Below are 24,711 nucleotides of genomic sequence, written 5' to 3'. Positions count from 1 at the left end.
ATGAATTTGTCAGAGGGGTATGATGCTTTTCACATGTATATTATACAAATATACAAAAGGATGAGTGTGCTCCTTAAGTGATACTTGAACCTGTGTTATCTTGGGTATAGGCCAAATAAATGAGCACATGAGTGCTGTGATTGTATTTATGGCTCATTGGGAAGTGATATTCTTCCCTCCACCTCACAAAACAAAAGACAACAGCTTAGACAGTGATGCTTAAAATTTTACTGATAGAGATTATTTTTGTATCATTTATATTCCTCAAGCTTTACCTATGAAATGTAGACTCATCATCTCTCCAAAAAAAAGTATGAAAACCTTCCTCGATCAAAATTCAAATAACCATTATGATGGACTAAGATGTCAGGAAGAAATTGTTAAGAACCACTGGGACTTGGAATCCCTAATTTGTCCATCCCTTGGACTTCTAATGTTTGATAGTTTCAGTAGCATATTAAACATGACAATTTCAAGCAATAATAACTGACCTTTATATAGTGATTTGAAGTTAATTATTTAGTTTATATATATTATTTCAGCTTCATGATGAATTGTAATATAGATACTATAGGTATTATGATTCCCATTTCAGAAGCAAGAAAACTGAGGCTCATTTTTTAAAGCTTTTTATTTCCAAAACATATGCATAGTTTTCATCATTCATCTTTTTAAAAACTCGTGTTTCAAATTTTTTATCCCTTTTTTCCCTTTCCCCCTCCCCTAGATGGCAAGTAATCCAATATATCTTAAACATGTGCAATTTTTCTACACATATTTCCATTATTATCACGTTGCACAAGAAAAATCAAATAAAAAAGGAAAGGAAATGAGAAAGAAAACAAAATGCAAACAAACATTAACAAAAAATGAAAATTGACCGCACAGTCCTCTCTCTAAGTGCAGATTGCTCTTTCCATCACTTAACTATTGGAACTAGCCTGAATCACCTTGAAAAGAACCATGTCCATCAGAGTTGATCATTGTATAATCTTGCTGTTGCTGTGTACAATGTTCTTTTGGTTCTACTCACTTCACTTAGCTTCAGTTCATGTAAATTGCTCCAGGACTTTCTGAAATCATCCTGATGATCATTTCTTATAGAACAATAACATTCCATAACATTCATATACCATAACTTATTCAGCCATTCTCCAACTGATGGGCGTTCTCCAACTTAGGAAACTAAGGTTTATAAAAGTAAAGTGAGATGCCTAGGGTTTAACAGTTTGTAAGAGTTGGAGGCCACATTCCATGAATTCAGGTCTCTTTGAAAACAAATCTATACTATATTCATTATTCTATGAAATAGGGACCTTAAAAGGTCTCCCAGAGAAGTCAGAACTTTTATAGCTAAACTGCTGTCCACAGAGATTCAGTGATAACCTGAAAATCCTGCCATGAATTAGAATCAATGATGGGCTTAGAATCTTCTTCAATTTCCAGTCTGATTCTCTTTTTACCATTCTATTTTAAATGATGTTAAGAAATAAGGGAGCTTTTTAAATTGGAGTTATGGGGCTGGAGCCAAGATGGTAGAGTAAAGTCAGGAAGCTGTTCCATCTCTCCCAGTGTCCCTCGAAAACCACATGAAACCTCAGTTCATCAATTTTGGCTCTAAGAGGGAATAATTTAATCATTCTGTTGAGTATGGAAATTTATCTAACCATATAAACAAGTAAGAGGAGAAAATGAAAAAGAAAAAGGAGGGGCAGGAGGAAAGGGAAGGCAAAAATTTTAGGTCAAAAGGTAAGAGAAGGGGGGAAGAGCTTATAGGATATAAGATAATGGGTGGGGCGGGCAAAAAAAAAACACTTGAATGAGGACAGGATGGAGAGAACAAAAGTAAATACAGTAGAAAAATAGGATGGAAGGAAATACAGAGCTGGTAATCATAAGTGTAAATGGGAATGGGAAGAACTGTCCCATAAAATGGAAGCAAATAGAGTGGATTAAAAAACAGAATCCTACAATATATTGTTTATGAGAAACAAATTTGACACAGATTGACACATACATAATAATGGTAAAAGGCTGCAACAGCTTTAGTATGCTTCTGCTGAAATAAAAAAGCAGGTATAGCAATTCTGATATTAGACACAGTAAAAGTAAAACATCTTATTAAAAGAGATAAGGAGGGAGAGTACATCTTGATAAAGGGTACTTTAAATAATGAAGTAGTAATGATAATAAATGTGTATGCACCCAATGGGAGAGTAGGTAAATTCCTAGAGAAGATTTTAAGCCAGTTACAGGAAGAAATAGACTACAAAACTATTCTAGTGTGGGACCTCAATCTTCTGTCTCAGAATCAAACAAGTCCAATCATAAAATAGACCAAAAAGAAACTAGGGAGGTTTATAGGATTCTAGAAAACCTAGATATGATAGAGCTCTAGAGAAAACTGAATAAGGACAGTAAAGAATATACCTTTTTCTCCATAGAATATAGCAGCTATACAAAAATTCACCATTTATTAGGGCATAAAAACCTCAAAATCAAATGCAAAAAGGCAGGAATAGTAAATGTTTTCTTTTCAGACCACAATGCAATAAAAATTATATTCAATAAAGAGCCAGGGAAAGAGAGACTAAAACCAGTTAGTAAATAATCTAATTCTGATGAATGAATGGGTCAAACAATAAATCACAGAAACAATCCATAATTTCATCCAAGAAAAGGGCAATAATGAGAAAACATACCAAACTTATGGGATTCATTCAAAGCAGTTCTCAGGGGAAATTTTATATCTCAAAATAGCTACATAAATAAAATAGAGAAAGAGGAGATCAATGAATTAGACATGCAACTAAAAAAAGCTAGAACAAAAACAAATTAAAAACTCCCAATTAAATACTAAGTTACAAATTTTGAAACTCAAAGGAGATATTAATAAAATAGTCACTAAGAAAACTATTGAACTAATACAGAAAACTAAAAGTTGGTTCTATGAAAAAATTAACAAAATAGATAAACTTTTGGTTAATTTGATCAGAAAAGGGAAAGAAAAAAAATCACCAGCATCAAAAATGAAAGGGGTGAACTTACTACCACTGAAAAAGAAATTAAAGCAATATTTAGGAGCTATTTTGCCCAACTCTGTGGCAGGAAGTCTGAAAAAATGGATGAATATTTACAAAAATATGTCACTAAGGTTAACAGAAGAGGAAATAAAAAACTTAAATAGTCCCATTTTAGAAAAAAAAATTGAACAAGTCATTAATGAACTCCCCAAGAAAAGTCTCCCAATCCAAGTGAATTCTACCAAACAATTAATTCCAATACTATGTAAACTATTTGGAAAAATAGGTAAAGAAGATATACCGCCAAATTTCTGCTATGACACAAATATGGCACTGATATCTAAACCAGGTAGGTCCAAAACAGAAAGAAAATTACAGATTAATCTTCCTAATGAAAATTGATGCAAAAATTTAAATAAAATATTAGCAAAGAGATTACAGAAACTTATCAGCGGGATAACATATTATGACCATCTGAGAAATATACCAGGAATGCAAGACTGGTTCATATTAGGAAAACTATTACCATAATCAACCATATCAATAACAAAACCATCTGAAATCATATGATAACCTCAATAGATGCAGAAAATTCTTTTGACAAAATACACCACCCATTCCTATTAAAAACACTAGAAAACATAGGGATAAAGGAAGCTTTCTTTAAAATAATAAGCAATAACTATCTAAAATTTACAGCAAGTATTTTTGGTAATAGAAAGAAGCTGGACACATTCCCAATAAGATCAGGGGTGAAACAAGGATGCCCATTATCGCCACTATTATTAAACATTGTACTAGAAATGTTTGCTTTTTAGCAATAAGAAAACAAAAAAAATTAAAGGAATTACAATAGGTAATGAAGAAATAAAACTATCACTCTTTGCAGATGATATGATGATATACTTAGAGAATCCTATAAAATCATCCAAAAATCTACTAGAAACAGTTCACACTTAGCAAAGTTGCAGGACCTAAAATAAAACTACACAAATTATCAGCATTTCTATATATTACTGACAAAGCCCATCAGCAATAGACAGAAAGAAAAATTCCATTTAAAATTACTGTTGACAAATAAAATACTTGGGGATCTAGCTGTCAAGACAATCATAAGAATTATTATGAACACAATTACAAAACACTTCTCACAAAAATCAAATCATAGCTAAACAATTGGAAAAATACCAATTCTTCATGGGTACACCAAACTAATATAATAAAAATGACAATTCTACCTAAATTGGTCTACTTATTCGGTGCTATATCAAATTGCCAAGACATTATTTTATAGAACTAGGAAAAATGATAACAAAATTCATCTAGAAAAACAGAAAGTCAAGAATTTCAAGGGAATTAATGAAAAAAAAATATACAAAGGATGGTGACTTAGCAGTTCCAAACCTAAAAGTATATTATAAAGCAGCAGTCATCAAAACCATTTGATACAGGCCAAGCAATAGAATTGTGGATCAGTGGAATAGATTAGATACACATGACACAATAATCAAGGCCTAAGCAATCTAGTATTTGATAAACCCCTAAACTCCAGCCTCTGAAATAAGAATTAAATATTTGACAAAAATTGTTGGGAAAATTGGGAAATAATATGTCAGAAACTCAGCATAGACCTATATCTCACACCCCATACCAAAATAACATCAAAATGGATTATGATTTTGGCATAAAGGATGGTACCATAAACAAATTAGGATAATAAGGGATAATTTACCTATCAGATCTTTGGAGGAGGGAGAGTTTTATGACAAAGGAAGAACTAGAGAACATTATGAAAGGCACAATGGAGAACTTTGATTATATTAAATTTTAAAAAAATTTGCACAAACAAAATCAATAAAAACAAGATTAAAAGGGAAATATAAAGCTGGGGAAAAATCTTTTTAGCCTATATTTCTGATAAAGATCTCATTTCTAAAATATATTAAAAACTGTGTCAAATTTATAAGAATACAAGTCATTTCTCAATAAATGGTCAAAGAATATGAAGACAATTTTCATCTGATGAAATTAAAGCCATTTATAGTTCCATGAAAAAGTGTTCCAAATCACTATTGATTAGAGAAATATAAATTAAAACAACTCTGAGGTACTACCACACACCTCTCAGATTGGCTTAGATGACAGGAAAAGATAATGATAAATGTTGAAGGGGATGTGGGAAAACTGGGACACTAATGCATTGTTGATAGAATTGTGAAATGATCCAATCATTATGGAGAGCAATCTGGAATTCAGCTCAAAGGACTATAAGACTGTGCATATGCTTTGATCCAGCAATGCCATTACTGGATCTCTATCACAAGGAAATCCTAAAGGAGGGAAAAGAACTCACATTTGCAACAATGTTTGTAGAACCTCTTTTTGTGGTAGCAAAGAATTGAAAAAGGAGTGGATTCCCATCAACTGGGGAATGGCTGAACAATCTGTGGTACATGAAAGTAATGGAATATTATTGTTTTATTAAAAAAGAAAATGGTGAACAAGCTGATTATAGAAAGGCCTGGAAACATTTCCATGAATTGATGTTGAGTGAAACAAGCAGAATCAGGAATACATTGTACACAATAACAGCAAGAATGTGTAGTGATCAATTATGAATGGCTTAGTTCTTCTCAGTAGTTGAGTGATTCAAAGCAATCTCAAAAAACTTGGGACAGAAAATGCCATCTGCATCCAGAAAAACATCTAAGGAGACTGAATATAAATCAACCCATGCTATGTTCACTTCTTTTTTTCTGTTTTTTTTTTAATCTCTCCTTCCCTCTTGTTCTGATTTTTCTCTCCCAACATGATTCATAAACAATGTATATTAAAAATAAATAAACTTATTACAATTAAAAAATAACGGAACAAATTACTGCATAGAGTTTTATATGAATGGATGAGCTAATCTTTGTGAAATTATTGAACTAGTAAATCTTCAAATTATCTATTGTGTAATAAGTAAAAATAACCAAGAGGACAAATGCAGAATAAATTATCATACTGATCATTAATACATAGATACATAAATAACACTCAATTCTATATTATTTTAATTCTTTATGCAACTTAGTTTTAACAACTTGTTTCCACAATAGAGCAGGACCCATATTCTTCTGTTTTGTAGTTAAAGCTCTCTCTCTGTCTCTCTCTTTTTTGAATGAGTGAAATAAATGGTTGGAATTGCACAGCCTTGGCAAAATCTTTTCATTACTAGGATATTTCTTCTCTTCCATTGAATAAATCTTCCATTCTTATTCCCAGGCTTCTAATTATTTGATTACTCTGACACATTTAAAATGCTGGCTTTAACATTATAAACTTTATTTTCTGTCCTTTTCTGAGATTCTAGTGAGTATTAAGACACCAATATGTGACTATAGGTATCTCAGTTTTTTATTCATTCATCTGGCTATCCAGTCATTCAACACTTGCTTAATCTCTACAAGGAACAGAGAAGCAGTGATATGGTGATTAGTGGGTTGGCTCTGGGAAGGGCTCAAATGGTACTTCTGAATCATTTTGGTTAAGTGATTCTGATCAGATCACTTTATCTTTAAGTGCTTATAGACAACTGGCTAAGACTTTAAATTGCAGAACACATGTTTAGGGAATTTCCTTCCCTAGAATGCCATATACAAATGTTTCCGGCTTCCAGAATAACTCTACTAATGATTGAGAAGTGCCCTTCATCTGCAGAAGACCCTGTTTTATAATGGCACAAGCATAGGCTTATCCTGACTTGACCAAGAAACTTAGAGACAGGAGTGAAATGGTAGTCGTTGCTTTTTATTCTCGAGAAACAAAATGACATCACTATGTTGGAATCAAGGTTCAGTGTATCCAGCTATTGCTGGTCATAATAATATAATCTCAGTAGACCCAATCACGCTTTGGGCACAAATAGTCTATATGAACATTTGGAGTGGAGATGTCTCTAAATCTGCATATATTGCATTTCTTTTGAGCTATCACAATTGTGCTTTACTCATAGAGCCCAATGACTTCTTTTATGTGGGAGGTACAGGGCAAATAGAGAGATGAATGAACAGAGATAGGGGAAAAGAGGGAAAAGAAGAGGCAGATATTCATCTTTCTGGATGTTACAATAGCATATTCACTAAATGGAAATATTAAAAACAATAATTGGAATATTTTGAGAGGGAAAGACAGAAACAGAGAGAGACAAAGACCGAGATAGAGAGACAGGGAGAGAGAAAGGGAGAGATCTTGTCAAGTCACTTCAGCTTTCATCTCCTCATTTGTGAAATGAATGGGTTAAAATAGATGGCCACTGATGTCTCTTCTAATTAGCTCATAGGAAATTAAATTATCAGGGCATGGTTTACTAATAGAATCGAAAATCCTGTTCTGATACTTCACCTGTTCAAATTCTTTTTTCTCTTCAAAAGTTGTTTCCCAAAGATCCTCCCTTAATTTACTGATAAATGTTTTTCATTTTCCAAATATCTCTGCACCTTTTAAATACTTTGCTTATTGATATTATTGTATTTTGTATTGTAATTATTTATGTATATGTTTTATTCCTTTGCTGGATTTAAAGTTCCCAGGGAATGGAAAATCTTTATTTTAGGAAAGTTACTCCATGTCTCTGACCCTCAACTGCCTAAGGGTTATTGGTAAAGGTAGTATTAATTGATTTCTAACCTTTCTAACTAGAAGATCAAAAAATTCTATGAAGTAATATTCAAGTAGAATAACTAAATGAATATCAGCATTTAATGAGATGAAAAGAAGTTATTTTCATCCCATTTGTTTTAGGGGGTAGACAAATTAAATTCACTGATTTTTCCTATTCATTGAATTCTTTCACATTAGTTAGAGGTCATTCCATTTGCAGCTTATTCCTTGCTGAAGCTGCTTTGCACTTCTTCAAAATACATGACTGATGCTTTGTGGAGAATTAAAAAAAAAACACAAATTGAAAGCTTGCTTTTATGGGTGGGAAGGAGGAAAATTGGAAAAGGGGATGTTTTACTATAGAAGACATTAATAATTGTTATTTCCTTATTTATTTTTATTGCATTTATTTGTGTCTAGGCTTGTAATTTCATTGCAGGGAATTTCTGAGCTTTGAAACTCCCTCTACTAATGTGAAAAGCAATTGTTCTTAGTGTATTATTTTAGAAACTTACTTGGGAACCAAAAGATTACATGATTTTCCCATGTCACACATTTAATATATGTCAGAAGTAACACTTTTATTCAGTTCTTTTGGATTATACCACACTCACTTCCTTATATAATATTACATAAAATTATATGGTAATGATAATGACATTCTTTCAAAATCTATTTTTTATTTGTGAAATAAAATAAGTATTTCCACAATCTAATATAATAAAAAGGATGATCACATATGAAACTGCAAATCCATCATGGACAACTTGCTATTCCTTTTAAACATATAATGAAATTGTTTTATAATTTTTTTTCTTTTTCCCTTTCACTTACCCTAGAGATAGCTACCATTAAACATAAATATTTGTGTGTATATAATATATATTATATATACATATATATGTATAATTTATATAATATATATGTGTACATATATATAATCATTCTTTGCATAATTCTATTCATAAATTCTTTCTCTGGATGTATTCTTGGATTATAGTTTTATGTTTTAAAAATATTTCTATATGTATCATTGATTTAAACCAGGGATTTTTAATGTAGATGTCCATGGAGACGTACAGATATTCTGCAAAGCTGAATGGGTGGGAAAAGCATATTTATTTCCATTAATCTCTAACTGAATTTAGTATTCCTTTCAGTTATGAATGAAGGCAACAAACAGCATTCTGGCAAGATCTCTAGGCTTCTCCAGACTGCCAGTGGAGTCCTTGACACACACAAATAGATAAGAATTCCAAATTGAGCTGACATCATCCATCCTCTTCTTTTTATAGAAGATGAAATTGAGATGCAGAGAGTTTCAATGATTGGCTAAGGCAGCATGGGGTGGTAACTTTGGGGAGGGACCAAAACAATTTAAGTCTTGGTCCCTGCCTTTCAGGTGCTTAGAGCTTAGTGAGAGCTCTAGTGCTCTGATAGAAACTGGGGATAAGAACATTTATGTCTTTCCAGGTTTCCTGAAACCTACTTATTCATCATTTCTTTCTTAACTTTTTTTTTTTTTTTTGGTGTGGCAATTGGGGTTAAGTGACTTGCACAGGGCCACACAACTAGTAAGTATTAAGTGTCTGAGTATGAATTTGAACTCAGGTCCTCTTAACACCAGGGCTGTTACTCTATCCATTGAGCCATTCAACTGCCTCATAATTTGTCATACAACATTAATATTCCATCATATTCATATACCACAATTTATTCAGCCATTCCTCAACTGATGGGCATTCCCCTTGATTTCCAATTCTCTCTCTCTCTCTCTTTTTTTTTTTTTTTTTTTTTTTTTTTTGCTCAGGCAATTTGGGTTAAGTGACTTGCCCAAGATCACACAGCTAGGAGGTATTAAGTATCTGAAGCTAGATTTGAGCAGAGGTCCTCCTGACTTCAGGGCTGGTGCTCTATCCACTGCACCACCTAACTGCCCCTTGAGTTCCAATTCTTTACCACCACAAAGAAAACTGCTATAAACATTTTTGTATGTGTGGGTCTTCCATTTTTATGATCAATTTGGGATACAGACTTCCTAGAGGTATTACAGAATCAACAAATATGCACAATTTTATAATTAAGGGCTGTTTTTGCTTTTTATTCACATCCTCAACCTTTTTGATTTTTATTTGTATTCTCAACCATTTCCACAGATCTCAGAACATTAAGTGATTACTAATATATGCTAATTAATTGAATGCTGCTATTTCCACAGCACTGGTAGTATAGGTTTCATAATAATTCCCAGAACAAAAGTGTAAAGTGAATTCAGGAAAAAAGTGGCATCAGGGAAGTTAGTCAAGAAGGACTTTGATTTCCTGTGGCTTTTTGGCTAAATGAGATTAAAAAAAATATATGGTAAGTCAGATAAATTGTACTCATTCAATCACTGCTATCTCTGCTTGGAGTTCCAAAGTAGAGAAAAGTAACTCAACGTGGAAGCAGCATTGTCTTTGGAGATAGAATCTGAAGGGATGACATGACTGGCCCCCCAGAAGAAGGAAAAAGGAATAGCCCCAGAGCAGAGGAGAGGCTGCCCAAGGAGACCCTGATTTTCCTATGTTATGTTTGATGGCTGAAGTAAGTGAGACCCAAAGATGATGTGGCTTTCTCATAGCAACACAGTGCCACTGGCAGAATTCCATCCGTTCCTGATTCTAATGAGCCAGCACTTTACAGGAATAGAAATACAAAGAAAAGATCATTTATAAGCAATGAACGATAGATTCTTCTGTTGTTTCTATATGACAATGAGATGGAATGCATTCATCTCTGACGAATTAAAAATAATTCTCAAACAGAATCAAAGGAATAGGCAGGATTAATGTGGGTGTGAGCACGATGCAACATTTAGCAAATAGAGAATTCTGATGAAGAACAGCTAGAGAATATCTCATCAAGGAAGAGAAAAGAGACTGGTCATGAGGGAAAAGTGAAGGATAGAAGGTGGACAGCCAGAGTGTTAAACAGGTACTGACAGATTGGTGGGAGGAATCAATGAAGGCCCCTAAGAAGATTGGATGGTAACTATTTAGGAGGACATGGTCAAGGGTTATACAGGATGGATAAACCTGATGATTGCAATCCAAATTGATTGATGAGATCATATGTTAATTTGATTATTTCAGTGATACTTATAGTGTTGGTAGAGTTCAGTAGAGGAAGCAAGCCTGAAAAAAGCTTCAGAGAGCTTGATGGGAAAATTGAAATCTAATTTGGTTCTCAAACTTGGGTGGCACTTTGAGGAAAGAGCATTTCTCCGGTAGAGGAAGCTGAATGACCAATTTGGGATGTAGAACTCCCAGGCAACTTTAAGAGACAGTGAATAAGAAAGCTACATGATTCCTAAGAATTAATAATCTAATACTAAACTATAATGCTAAATATTGTGCTAAATGTAATATAGTTCATCTGTTTGTCTAAGGACTGATTATTTCCTGGCAAAGATCATACTATAAGCTCCTTGAGTACAGAAACAATTTTTGGTTTGGGGAAAGGAGAGTTTGTTATTGTCTAACACAGTGATATTTAATAGAGTTTTATTGATCAATACACTGAAAGATAAGGGTAACTGAAATTTTCATAGGATGTTCCAAAAGTGTTAATGCAGTGCTAAGCTGTTAAACATTTCAGCACTTAAAACTATTAAACCTTAAAACTGCAATAAAATTTTTTGGACACCCTGTGGGATTTCTAAAATTTTTATTCTATTTTATTTTTAATTTATGGCAGAAAATAAGTATTTCCATAACATAGTATAATGAAAATGATTATTGCACATGAAACAGCAAATATGTTATTTACATCTGTTATTTACAGAGATGATATTTCTTTTAAATATATAATAAAATTATCCTATAAATTTCTTTTGTTCCCTTTTTTCTTTCCTTCCATCCTAGAAATGGCTACCATTAGTCACAAGTATGTGTATATATTTAAAAATATTCTATACATATTTCTATTTATCAGTTCTTTCTTTGAATGCAGATAGTGTTTTCCTTCACATATCTTTTGTAGTTAATTTGTGTTGTTTATAATAGTCAAAAGTGACTTATTCAAAGTTGTTCTTAAAACAATATTGCTATTACTGTATACAACATTCTCTTGGTTCTACTCATTTATCTTATTTGCTTATCTTATTTGAGCTTTGCATTAGTTCTGACATAGGTACCTCAAGTATTATTATTCATGTTTTATAAATGAGGAAGCTGTGACTTAAAGAAGCTAAATGTCTATTGTCATAATTATTGTGTCAGATGTGGGATCTGAATCCATTTTAATTTTTTTCACAACATCAAGGGCAGCTTTATGCAGGTTAAATCTTGAATATTTTGTATGCTTTCAGGTCTCTAGAAGTGAAATGAGTAGAGAGACCAGAATCCAGTGGAGGATTGGGTTATGAGGCTAATGAGCAGGTGGGAGAATATAAGAAGAGATGGATCACTTCTTTATAATCCTTGAATGACTAATATAGAAGACTGTCCAGTGGGAACAGTTTAGGACATAAAAGGAGGGTGAGAGAAAGGTAAGGAGAGAGAGACAGAAGTAGAAAAGGAGAGAGAGAAGGAGAAGAGGGAGAGAGACATACACAGAGACAGAGAGAGAAAGAGAAGGAAGGAGGGACACACACACACACACACACACACAGAGAGAGAGAGAGAGAGAGAGAGAGAGAGAGAGAGAGAGAGAACCAAAGCCAGAGTGAGAGCCAGACAGACAATGGATGAATGAATGAATGAATGAATGAATTGAGTATCTGTGAGTATATCCATATGTACATATGTCCTTAGATTTTACTGTGGGAGATGAAAATGGAGAGAGGAAAGAGAGAAGGTACAAGGGTAAATGAAAATAATTTGTTTTTTGCCAATTACAAGCTATGCATTGTGGGGAATATAAAGATTTCTAAAATATGATATTTGTACTCAAGGAGCTTTTCTACCTTTTTTTCTTCACTCCCATTTGTCCTTACTTAGCATTTTTGAAGAAAACTGGTGAGGCAGGAAAATGTTCATTTTACTTTGTCACCTTTGTGAGTTTTCTTGCTTACTGTGTTTCTTTTCAAGATTGTGTTGCCTGGGTAGCTCTTGATCTCAGTTATCACTTCCCCTTCTCACTCCCCCATTCCTTCTGTTCTCATTCTCCTTTCAAGTTGTGAGCTGTTCATTCATTCTTTAATTTGCTTCTCACTCATTAGCTCAGCATTCCCCACCTCCTCCCCCTTTTTATTGTGGGAGCAAAAAGCCAACCTCTGCTGAATGTGGGAAGTGACACTTAGCTCTCTGTTGGGATGCAGATATGTTCTAAAGGCAGTTACTGTGTGTCAGCTTCCAGAACTACTCTTTCTTTAATCATTTGGTGAAATGTCTGGGACCCTTTGAGATGATATTGATTAAGCATTAAAGGTTCTAAATGATTATCTCTACCTTTTCATTGGTTGAATGAGTGGTTCACTTTGATTGCTAAGATCTCCTTCACCTGAAATTCCTATTTTTTATGAAAATCCCATGCTTAGTATTTCCAAGTTATAAGAGTTGTAGAATGTTCAACATTGAAGGGATCATAGGTTTCAGAAATGGGAATGACTTTAGAGGTCTAGTTTAACCTCCTTAATTTATAGTTTTAAGTCCCAGAGAGGTTAAATGACTTTCCCAACTCCCTACAGGCATTTAGGAATAAAGTTGAGAGTTGATCCCTGATATGATTCCAAATATACTGATCACACTGTACTACTTTCTCATTTTGAAGAAGGAAGAAAAGGAGAAATAATTCCCTTTTCTAAAGTGTATTTGGGTTGATAGAACATTTTAATTTGAACAACCCTGTGAGATAAGTGATGGAAATATGCATTTTCTATAATTTGTAGATGACATAATAAATGTTCCCACAGATAATGCAACTTGCCCAAGATCACACATCTAATTGTATCTTAAGGTGAGAATATAACTTTTATTTCTACTTCTATTACCTTTCCTTCCCTCTTTTTCAACAACTTAGTACTTTAAAGTTTGAAAACTTCATTAGGTACAGGTTAATTTGGACCTCATAACATACCTATGAGGACATATCTAAAGTGAAGTTATTCTCATTTTACAAATGAGGAAATTAGAGCTAAGGAAGAAGTGTCCATATGACTTCTACTGTTCTTTTTTCTACATTAAACGTGCTTTGTTTTAGTGTGGTCAACATGTATCGCAGAAGCTCCTCCCCTTCTTCATTGAGGAGAGGGTTAAGGATGAAAACTGATGAAGAAAGGCAATGACCAGAGGAGTTATGTCCTTTAAGCTACGAGCCTCTCTGACTATTAGATTTACCAGCACAAATGCATATTTGTGTACTCCCCTTGTTCCTTGAAATAGCAGATCAGTTGGAGGGAAGGAGAAAGAAGTAATTTTTTCCTGTCTTCATCATATTAATCATTGATTAAATAAACTCAAAGAAAGGGATTATCTTTCTCTTGCATATTTGACTGGTACCAGGCACTTTCCTGTGAAAGGCATATAATAAAAGTGGGAAATATATAATTCTAATTTCATTCTCCTTAATATGTAACACAGTGTAGAGGTAATCCTAGGTTCCTGAAATCTTTTCCAATGGAAGACAATAAACTTGAGAAAGGTCATAATGGGCTTGTTTTACATAATTTCCTTTCTTGAAATATAGGACCTGTGCCACTGGCGGACAAATCATTAAATTAGACAATAAAACTGGTTTTCTTCTGTAGATAATGGTAAAAAAAAGTCATCTTTATATGTTAATTAATTCCATTATTAGATGCTTATGAAGTCAGATACCAACAGGAAGAACCCACAGAGCTGTACAAGCACTGTCCTCTTGAGAACTGATCCAGCCTTCAAATAGGATTGTTCTTATTTGTGTCATTGTAGAGCATCCTGCATCTCATTTGATTAGGGATCACAAGTTCAAATTAGAAGGGACACTGGAAATTTTCTTTTCTAACTTTTCATTTTTGTCTAATCCCTCTTCCAATGGAAAAGCCCACGAAATGGGAAGGTTTTTTTAATATCATTTGGCTGCTAATCAATGTGTCAACTTTGCTCACTAAGTGACATAACTTTCTCCTCTTGTTGACCTGGAGTAAGAAGGAGCTTTGCCCAATAACTTTTGCATCTTGGGCAACCAGAATCATTTCTTCTGCTCAATAACAGAAGCATATAATCAAAAGACAAAAATGACCCTATCTCCCTGAAATTATTTTCATATATGTGGGTATGGAAGTCTTTGATTGTGGAGTTAAAATTGGCTTAGGCACATAGCTACTCACAGTTTTTTGTTTTTTTTTTTCATTTATAAAATGAGGGGTTAGACAAGAAAGCTTCCAGTGCCCCTTCTGACTTGAAACTCGTGGTCCCTAACCAAGTGAGATGCAGAATGCTTCCTAACTACACAAATAAGGAAAATCCTGTTTGAGGATTTTCTCAGGTGTCAGGAGGATAGTGCTTATAAAACACTATGGGGTTCTTTAAATGAGTATTTGATTTCACAATTATCTAATGATGGAATTAATTAACTTATAAAAGCAACTTTTGCCATTATCTATAAAAGAAAATTGTTTTTTATTGTCTATTGTCTACTAGTGGCACAGGTCTTGGGTCTTGAAAATGGAGGTTATGTAAAACAAGTCCATTATGATTTTAACAAATTCAAAAAATATTTTTAGATGGGAACATGAGAAATACATTTATGTATACTGACAAATGCTACTTTAAAAAAAGTTTTCGGAATATTTTTCCTCGTAGTTTCCTGGAATTTATTTTGGTAAATTCCTTTTTGGTAATCAAGGAAATCTGGATCTTTATGTTTTAGGACACAGGAAATCCAAAACTGTCAGCAGCAATCTGAGACTGACTTTACTTCTTTCTCAAAAATAAGCTAACACCCACTGCTTTTATCCTGAAAGCAAGACGAGGAGAGCTGAGAGCACCAAACTGAGTAAAAAAGATTTCACAAGAATTAACAATGCCAAATCCAGCAGCTCTAGAATAAATACCCAGCTTCATCCACAAGGGGGCCTAATGATTCCAATTATCCACAGAGCAGAGAAAATATAGACAACTGAAAATCACAAGGAAATAGCAATCCTCATTCTACCCATTATTCTCTCTGCCTTTTCCCCCACTGAATGCCCAATGAGTTATAGGTTTCAGGCTTTCATCATCTGGGGTCAATTGTAGTCTTTTAGATGAGAACGGGAAAGGCAATCAAATTCAGTGCATCTATTTTTCAGATGAGGAAACTGAGATCCAATTTCACACAGGTCAGAAATAAGAAAGGTTACTTTAATTTCACATTTCTTTAAATTGTACCATTCTTCTGGTACAGATATAGCAGTATGATAGAGTAAGAAGTTGGGAATCTTGGGATCTCATCCTTTTTTTGCTATTAACTCACTATATTTAAATTCTCTGGGGTACTCCTGTAAGATGAAAATTCTGGATGGAAAGACTCAAAGATTCCTTCCAACTTTTTTTTTTAAGATCTTTTTTCCCCTAGCCTTTTTCTCTCCCAGACCACACCTAAGATTATCTAAGTATGGAAAGTGATCAATAATGAAATTCCCATTTCCAATTTGTTTGGACACATTTTCTACAAGAAAAGTATCAAACAAGTGGCCCCTGAGCTGCACCCAGCCCACAAAACTCTCCAATGTGACCCAAACTAGATTAAAACACAATTGGGAAATATTTAATATAATAAATTTTAAAATACAATAGAACGTGCAATATTCAAAATTTAAATTGTCAGTATATAGCCCACAAGGCTTACTGGCTCCTGTTTTGATATGAATCTGATACCACTGGTGTTCAACTTAATGTTAGGGAGCTGTCCAGGACACTGGGGGTATAGTTAGTATGTGTCAGAAGAAACTTAGGCATTCCTCCAAAGCCTACTTTCTCTTTATTATGCTATGCTACATCATTTAACAAGTCTATGAATTTCTAATAAATAATAAATAGGGAAATTCAAAAGGCCAACAATAGTATGGAAAGAAAGCCAAAGAAGGGGACAGTAGAATAAATAAATAGATCAATCTCTGAACAAGAAAGTATAGTACAATGAAGTTCAGAGGTTCATAGACTTGGAACAGAAAATAAATTTTAGAAATCAACTAGCCCTAATCCAGATGGGTGGTATAATAAATAGATCACTGGGCTTGGAATCAGAAAAAATTATCTTCATGATTTTCAATTTGGCTTCAGACACTTATTAGCTGTGTGGCCCTAGACAAGTCATTTAATCCTGTTTGCTTCAATTCTTCACCTGTGAAATAATGTGGAGATAAAAATGGCAAACTATTCCAAGAATTCCAAGAAAATCCAAAATGGAGTTATGAAGTTGTACACAACTGAAACAATTGAACAACAACAACAGTCCAAATTGCCTTTTTTACAGATTAAGAAACTGAAACTCAGAGAGATGATGTCTTCCCCTTCAATCCCTCCACCTACAAAGAAATAAATATTTAAAAATTATTAAGTAGAATTAATAATTATGTAAATGTTAAGTAATATATTAATAAAACTTAATAAATAATATCAAGACAATAATTTTATGGATTTGAGATAAGAAAATTTGGAATAATCATTGTGGTGAATCAGTTAGGGAAGAATAGCAAAGCACTGAGCTAAGTATTGAACCTACAAATAGGAAAAGAAGGCAGTTTTTAAGAAGCTCACAATCAAATGGTAGAGACAAAAAAATCAATATGGATGGTTTCTGATGAAAAGTTTCATGATCCTTAGTGTACAGTGGCAAAATAGATATTTAGGTTTCTTCTTTAATGTTATTCCCAGTGATAAGATTATAATAGTTTGTGATTCTGAACCATTTGGTTTTGTGCCAGGGACAAAGAATTTTCTTTCCTGGGTCTTCATTAGCTATGGCTGTAGCATCTGCAGAAGTAGTTGCCAGACTCTATCTCCACAAGCAATGCTTCCTAGGATGCTATTTAAAGGTAGTTCCCAAGGCTCTGGGTTCAGGATGATGGAATGTCCTCCATCTGAGTTCTTGAGGAGAGATATGAGTCGAAATACTCCTGGTGCTTTAACTTGACTGATACACGCTGGGTTTCTTGCTACTTTAGGTGGTTAGCTTTATGGCAGTTGGGTAGCTTTTGGTAGTATTGACTGAAATATCCTATACGTGATTTGTTTATTCAGATGATCACTGTGAGGGATAATCTGGAAGCCGAAATAGTGGTTTACTGCTACTTGTAGGGTCTCTTTACCTGACTATCAGCCACATTTGGTTCAGATGTCATTGTTGCTGGTGATGAGGAAAAGGTATCTCTAGGGCTTGGTCTGTAAACAGTATTGTTCAGTTTGAGGGGTTCTTGCATTCAGTTTTCTGGGTTGTCCCCATCGGAATCTGATTGGGGATAGTGGTTATACCGGTTTGTATTTCTTGGCACATACTGCCTCCTATTTTTCTGTCAAAGTGTCTTGCACATAATATGAGATAATCTGCAGAAAGTTAAAATAAATTATAACAAAAATGAAAAAAAATCTTAGTGTGCAAAGATCATTCCTTACACTACTGTGAAAGATAGATTATTTCAATTTTATGAAATAGCCTCAGAGGAAAAATGACATATCTGAGGTGACAAAACCATAAATGTATAAGAGCTAGACCCAAACTGGACTAGGTTTCATGCCTCCAAGTCCAACTAAATTTCTACTCCACCAGCTGCCTATGATATAATTTGCTTCAGGTCCCAATTATATCATGTTCAATATCTGAAGTGCTTGTCCTGCATCATGGCTGGCCTCCAGCTGAGACTGTAAACAATGATTGTTGGGCAAAAGCAACAGACTTGTTGATTTGATGTCAGAGCCCAATAAATGAATGATCTGTGGTTTTCAGTTTTATCCTTTCCCAGAACTGATGCCTTTTTCTTTTTTCCCAGAAGTATCGCTATCAAGATGAAGATGTTCCACATGATCATACTTTACCTCGTCTAACCCATGAAGTAAGAGGACCTGAACTTGTTCATGTGTCTGAGAAGAATCTGTCACAAATAGAAAATGTGCATGGATATGTCTTACAATCCCACATTTCACCGCTGAAGGTGAGTAAAGCTGACATTTGTCTATTATGTCAGACAAAGATACTGGGCACCTAGTCTGCAAGTCAAAAGGGTTGTTTGGTGAGTTATTTCAAGGAGTCTTTTTCTGAAATCCCACTAATTCCTTTAATCACTGCAAGACCCTACTGACAAATGTGTGTTATTAGAATGAAGCAATTCTGACAAATGATGAAGCCTTTGTGTGATTCTTATGGAATAGATGAGGGTGAAATATTAAAGACAAAAGCAAAAACATAACTAACTATTGAGGAGTCTCTGCCACATAAAAATGAAAAGGGAAAGAGGGACTCAAGCTTCTCTCCTTTGATGAACTTGATCAGAAATTTAGGAAGAAAATATACTATGTTTGCTTTATCTTCTATTCCCCATGTGGAAATGTTAGCCTTTCACTTTGCCATGTGATCTTTCAGGAAGCTGGTGGTCAGATATCCTTTCTGTCTGTTAGCATATGTTGAACAACCCTTGCTTTGATTCTCCTTTAACTGTAAATGATCTCTGGATAAGTAATGGATCTTGACAGATTAAGGCAGGCATAGGAGAAGATGTTTTTTATGTGCTCAGTCTTTACAGCATTTCTGTCTTGGAGAATGTAAAGAAAAATGGACCAAAAGCAACTTTTGTCATTCATGTGCAAAAGGAAAATATTAGATAAATAGATCATATTGAACAGTGAAGAATCTATAGCTATTAATATGGAAAAGAATTATCTAATATTTTGCTGCCTGAACATTACTGACCAGTAATTCTATTCAATTAATTGTTGAAAATATTTTAAAAGATCTGTTGAATGCTAATTGCTGAGACAAACAGATTTAAAAGGACAGTTTAAGTTTGTGTTTTTTTTTTTTTGCTCTTGTAACAATTAGTTTGATGACATGAAATAGAATATCCAGAGTGCTCTAAGAGCCACCCTTGTTTTCTTTCTCCTTTAGTTTTAAATGGCATCTAAGTAAATCATAAGAACACAAGTTGCAGAGATCATTTGCATTATATGGATAACCAAAAGTTGATGTTTGCTTATGGAATCACTTCCTGTGTATAGAATGAGCAGAATAAAATCGAAGAGATCTCTTTCTAGGGAATGGCTTATGGTTTGACCCATTTGGAAGTATGTACTTTGGAAAAGCTGAGATTGGTATAGGAAGTATATTGTAGGTGGTGGAGTAAATATTGAGGGCAATGCTATTGAAGCAGAAAAATAGATGGTAGAAGGTAAAGAAGACAAATAGTTTTGTGTTGTATATTTTGTTACATTTTCATCCTTAAAATTTTTATGGGTGGGGGGGCATAGATATGACTTAGTAGGGATAGTGTTCTTGTTGTAAAGAAACTCCTCCCATTGATATAAAATGGCTCTTCCCCTTTAGTCGGGTATTTTAGAATTACTGAAGGCCTTTGAGGAGTGGCTTTATGAAAATTAATAATTAATTCAGTGTTCATTATTTCTTTCAGTAAACTTCAGCCCCTACATCTAATAATAAAACGAGTATGTGCATAGGTCATTTAAAGTCTTAAAAAGAATGTTTATATATGTTTGAACTTCATTGCACTCCTTTGAGGCAGCTACTAGAATTATGATTCTTATTATATAGATGAAAAATTGAATGGTTTTGTTATGGTTGCAGAGCTAATGATTGATAAAGACAGTTATTTGTGCATTTTCATTGCAGGTAAAAAATGTCTTCCAGTCACCAAGTTGATATTGCAGTATTTCTCACATCTGTCCCTATTTCCCTATCATAGCACTACTCTTCAATACATACTATACAAAAATAAGCCTTTATTACTTCTTGCCTATTTTATTGATATTCTTAGTCATATAATTTAATTTCACATAATTACTAAATAAATCATAGAATGGATATGGGTGATGGAAGTATAATAAGGGGATTACACTGTATTGTGAAGGATACTGATCTGTGCCATGGGACCCCATGACATTTATTGGTCATTCAGGGACAGATTTAAGTCTTATATAGTCTAGGATGTTTCTCAAATCATTTGACCTTAAAATGAATTTAATTGCCACTAAATAGTAATTACTGTTACATGCACATTTTAACATAGGAAAAAAAATCTTCTAAAAGACTGACTTCTTAAAAGGCAGCAAGGTATAGTAAGTGAAGCATCAAGTTAAGATTAAAGAAGACCTAAATTTTAACCTCACCTGGATCCCAGAGTATCTGTGTGATTTTGAGCAATTGATTTTACCTCTCTAGCCTCAATTTCCTGACAGTAAATATGGATGATAATGCCTGGAGTATCTATTTCACAAGGCTATTGTGAGGCTCAAATAAGAAAATGCACATAAAATGTTTTTAAAATTTTAAAGCCCTGAACAATGTACTTCATTATTTTAATATGCTTTCTCCTCTCCTCTTTTTCTACCTTCTCTGAATGCTTTGTGTTTTTGTCTTCCTCTTTTACCTTTGCTTAAAATCTTCCTGGCAGGATGAACCCACCACCACTTTTTGGGGCAGTCCATTCCATAATTGGAATAGTTCAAATGGCCCTTTTTTCTTTTATATAATCCTAAATTTGCCTTTCAGCATGCCCATTGACAGACCCAGTCTGACAGTCCCAGGAATACTTGAAGATAGCTATCCAATTTTCCCTGTCCTACTCCATAACTTTCTCTTTTTCAGTCTAAACATACTTGTTTTTTTCAGCTTTTCCTTAGATGGCATGATCTCCAAACCCCTCGACAATCTAAGTATTTTCTGATTAACACCATTTAGTATATTAGTGTCCTTAAAATATGAAACCATACAACTCACATTTACTTATAGCTTCAAAGGTTTATAAAGCCCTTTTCTCACAGCAAACCTGTGAGGTAGTGAGGGAAATTAAACTTATTCTTATTGAACAGATAAGGAACGGATAAGGAACAGGATATGTAATTTGTTCATCTTCAGATAGCTAGTAGGTACCTGGGGGTAAATGGTTCATAATATTCCATATTTCAAGTGCAATCTTTATCTACCCCATGCTTCCTGTGTTTTCCACCACATTGAATAAAAGTTGATTAAAAGTGTGTACTGTGTGCTAAGTACCAAGCAAAAACAAATTTTATATAATTCTTGAACCAACGAAACTTACCGTAAAGACTTGAATATTGATAATACAGCTAGATGAATGGCTTTCAAGGAAGTTTAATAATCTGAGTCTATCCCATCCAAAACAACTTTATTTTACTACTTCAAGCATCTAAAATTTTGTAGGCATGTCTATTCCTTCTATGACCCTTTGACATTTCAGTAGATGAATGAGTAACGGTGGCTGAAAAAATAATCCATTGTTAACCAAACCCCTGGTGATGAGCAACTAATTAGACTGCTCTTTGGAAAATTGGCACACAATCTTAAAGCAGAAATCAAGGAAAGATTCTCCTAGGAGAATTAGAGCACATCTCTTTCAACCAGAATATTTTGTAGCATCTCTGGAAGGGATGCTTTTGCTTCCATGACACCTGCAGGGAGGGTTACTAGGAACTAATCCTTAGATGCTCCTATTTTTAATACTATTTTAGTTTACAATGTTCTCTTTATTTTCTGGTCTCAAATTACATCTGATGTTACTTTCACATAATTTTGTATCTTTGGATAATTTTTTCATGTTTTGTGTGATAGATTTTCTTCCTTAACAAAATTGCATGTTTCTTGAAAGGAGACACTATGTTTTATATTTAGTGGGTTCTTGCTGCATATAGTAAGTAGTACAGAATTATGGGATCTCAGCTTCAGAAGGATTCTCAGAAGCTATTTCAACCAACTTTTCACTCACTTACCATATACTCCTATCTTCCTGTATTCTGGCTTATTTACTAATTAGTCAATTTAAGTGAAATACTCTGTCAAAAGATGCCAATGGATTTATAACAACTAATTCAAAGGCTTTTTCTCTAACCTCACTTCCTTTCATCATCTTCAGTGTTTCCTGATTTTGATCAACATCCTTTCAAGATTGTTCCTCTATATTCCCACAGTGTCTATATATAGTCTTGTTCATTTATTTCAGTTGTGAACAACTCTCCATGATCCCATTTGGGTTTTCTTGGCAAAGATACTGGAGTATATGGCCATTTCCTTCTCCAACTCATTTTACAGATGAGAACACTGAACCAAACAGGGTTAAATGGATTACTCAAGGAGTCTCACACAGCTAGCAAATGTCTGAGGCCAGATTTGAACTTAGGTCTTTCTGACCCCAGGCCCAACTGTAGCCACTGTGCCATCAGATGCCTTTATACATAGTAAATGATCAGTAAGTTTTTGTTGATGGATTGATTGGGATAGAGCAACATTTAGTAAGAAAGGATGATGTCATAGATGGTGGACTGGACAAGGAGAAAACACTACCCATGACACTTATAAGTCATGTTATTACTTAGTTGAGTCTTTTTTACTAATTTCTAAAATAGAGTTAATAATGTTATAATATTATGTATATCCAATGGTTTTTGTTATGTGGAACTATATGCATACTTTGACATGTATATAAATGCCAGTTATCATTGCCACACTTATTGACCCTTATGTAATTTGTTTTTGTAACTACATCTATTTCCCCTTCAGAAATAATGATTGCTGTCTTACTTCTGGATTGAATGTACAATTTTAGGAGAAAAAATAACTTTGAAGACCTTAGTTAAAGAATCTGCACTTCCTTTCTTTGGGCACTAGATGGTGGAAGTAGCTGAGAATCCTTAGTTTTGGGACAACTGGATCTTGTGGAAGAGATTTCATGGGTTCATCATACAGAATACAAGAGACTGAGCTAATAAAAACACAAGGAAGAGTTTGGCAGTGATTTGAGTGCCTGTGAATTATGTATCACCTTCCGTGCCCAGAGATTAGCAAGAAGTGTTTGAGAGAAATATGGCCTTGACAGATGTAGCCTAAATCCAGATGGATCTGTTCTCTATCAAAGATTTATGTAAATGAAACTTTTCCTATGTAAATTATCATTAATTGTAAATGTAATCTGAAAAACTAACTATCTGTCAGGAAGAATGGGAGTGAGATTAAGGTTAGAGAAAGAAGAATATAGTGAGGGAGACCCTATTTTGTCATAAGATCTTTGAATACATATACCCTTTCTCAGGAAGTGGGACAACCTGATTGTAGCATTGGTTTATAAATAAATTTGCTTTTAAGGTTTTGAGAAAGTGAATCATCACAATAGAAACATTTTTAAATGTTCACATACCATTCTCTCTTCCCTTGGAAATTAAGAACAGACAACATACATTGATATTGTTGAGCTCTAGTTTTAGATTTAGAATACCAAAGTCACATTTCAGAATCAGCTGTTTTCTGTGTGTAGAACTTTGGACAAGCCAAATATCCACTCTTAGCCTTAATTTTTTTTTAATTTTTAATAGCTTTTTATTCTAGCAAATGCATGCAAAGATAGTATTCATCATTCACCTTTGCAAAACCTTGTGTTTCAAATTTTTCTCCCTTCTTCCTCTCTCCATCCCCTATATACAGCAAATAATCCAATATAGATTAAATATGTGCAGTTTTCCAACCTTATTTCCATATTCGTCATGCTGTACAAGAAAAATCAGATTAAAAAAAGGAAAGAAAAAATATGATAAAAAACAAGTATACAAACAATAATCACAACAAAAATAAGGTGAAAATACAATGCTTTGATCCATATTCACTTTCCATGGTTCTCTCTCTGGATGAAGATGACTCTTTTCATCAAAAGGATATTGGGATAGCCTTGAATGTTCTCCTTCTTAAAAAGACACAAGTTCATCACATAATCTTCTCATTTCTATGTACAATGTTCTCTTGGTTCTACTTACTTCATTCAGCATCTGTTCATGTAAGTCTTTCCATAGCCTTGAATTCTTAAAACAACAACAATATTATGTAATGATAATAATAACATGTATATGTCCATTACTAGTCTGTTGATTTG

The 24,711-nt window shown here is 33.8% G+C and overlaps 1 protein-coding gene across 3 annotated transcripts in view; it reads left to right on the top strand.

The window, feature by feature from the left end:
- Positions 1-24,711, top strand: part of DLG2 (discs large MAGUK scaffold protein 2) — a 1,520,398-nt gene that overhangs the window by 238,052 nt on the left and 1,257,635 nt on the right. For 2 of the 3 annotated variants that reach the window (XM_031963714.1, XM_031963716.1), the window contains exon 2: positions 18,598-18,759. In XM_031963714.1, the coding sequence (XP_031819574.1) occupies positions 18,598-18,759 (162 nt within the window). The remainder of the gene's footprint in view (positions 1-18,597; positions 18,760-24,711) is intronic. The other variant, XM_031963717.1, reaches the window with a different exon arrangement.

The sequence above is a fragment of the Sarcophilus harrisii genome, chromosome 3, assembly GCF_902635505.1.
Source record: "Sarcophilus harrisii chromosome 3, mSarHar1.11, whole genome shotgun sequence".
Classification (NCBI taxonomy): domain Eukaryota; kingdom Metazoa; phylum Chordata; class Mammalia; order Dasyuromorphia; family Dasyuridae; genus Sarcophilus; species Sarcophilus harrisii.
This window is presented reverse-complemented; position numbering and strand designations above follow the sequence as displayed.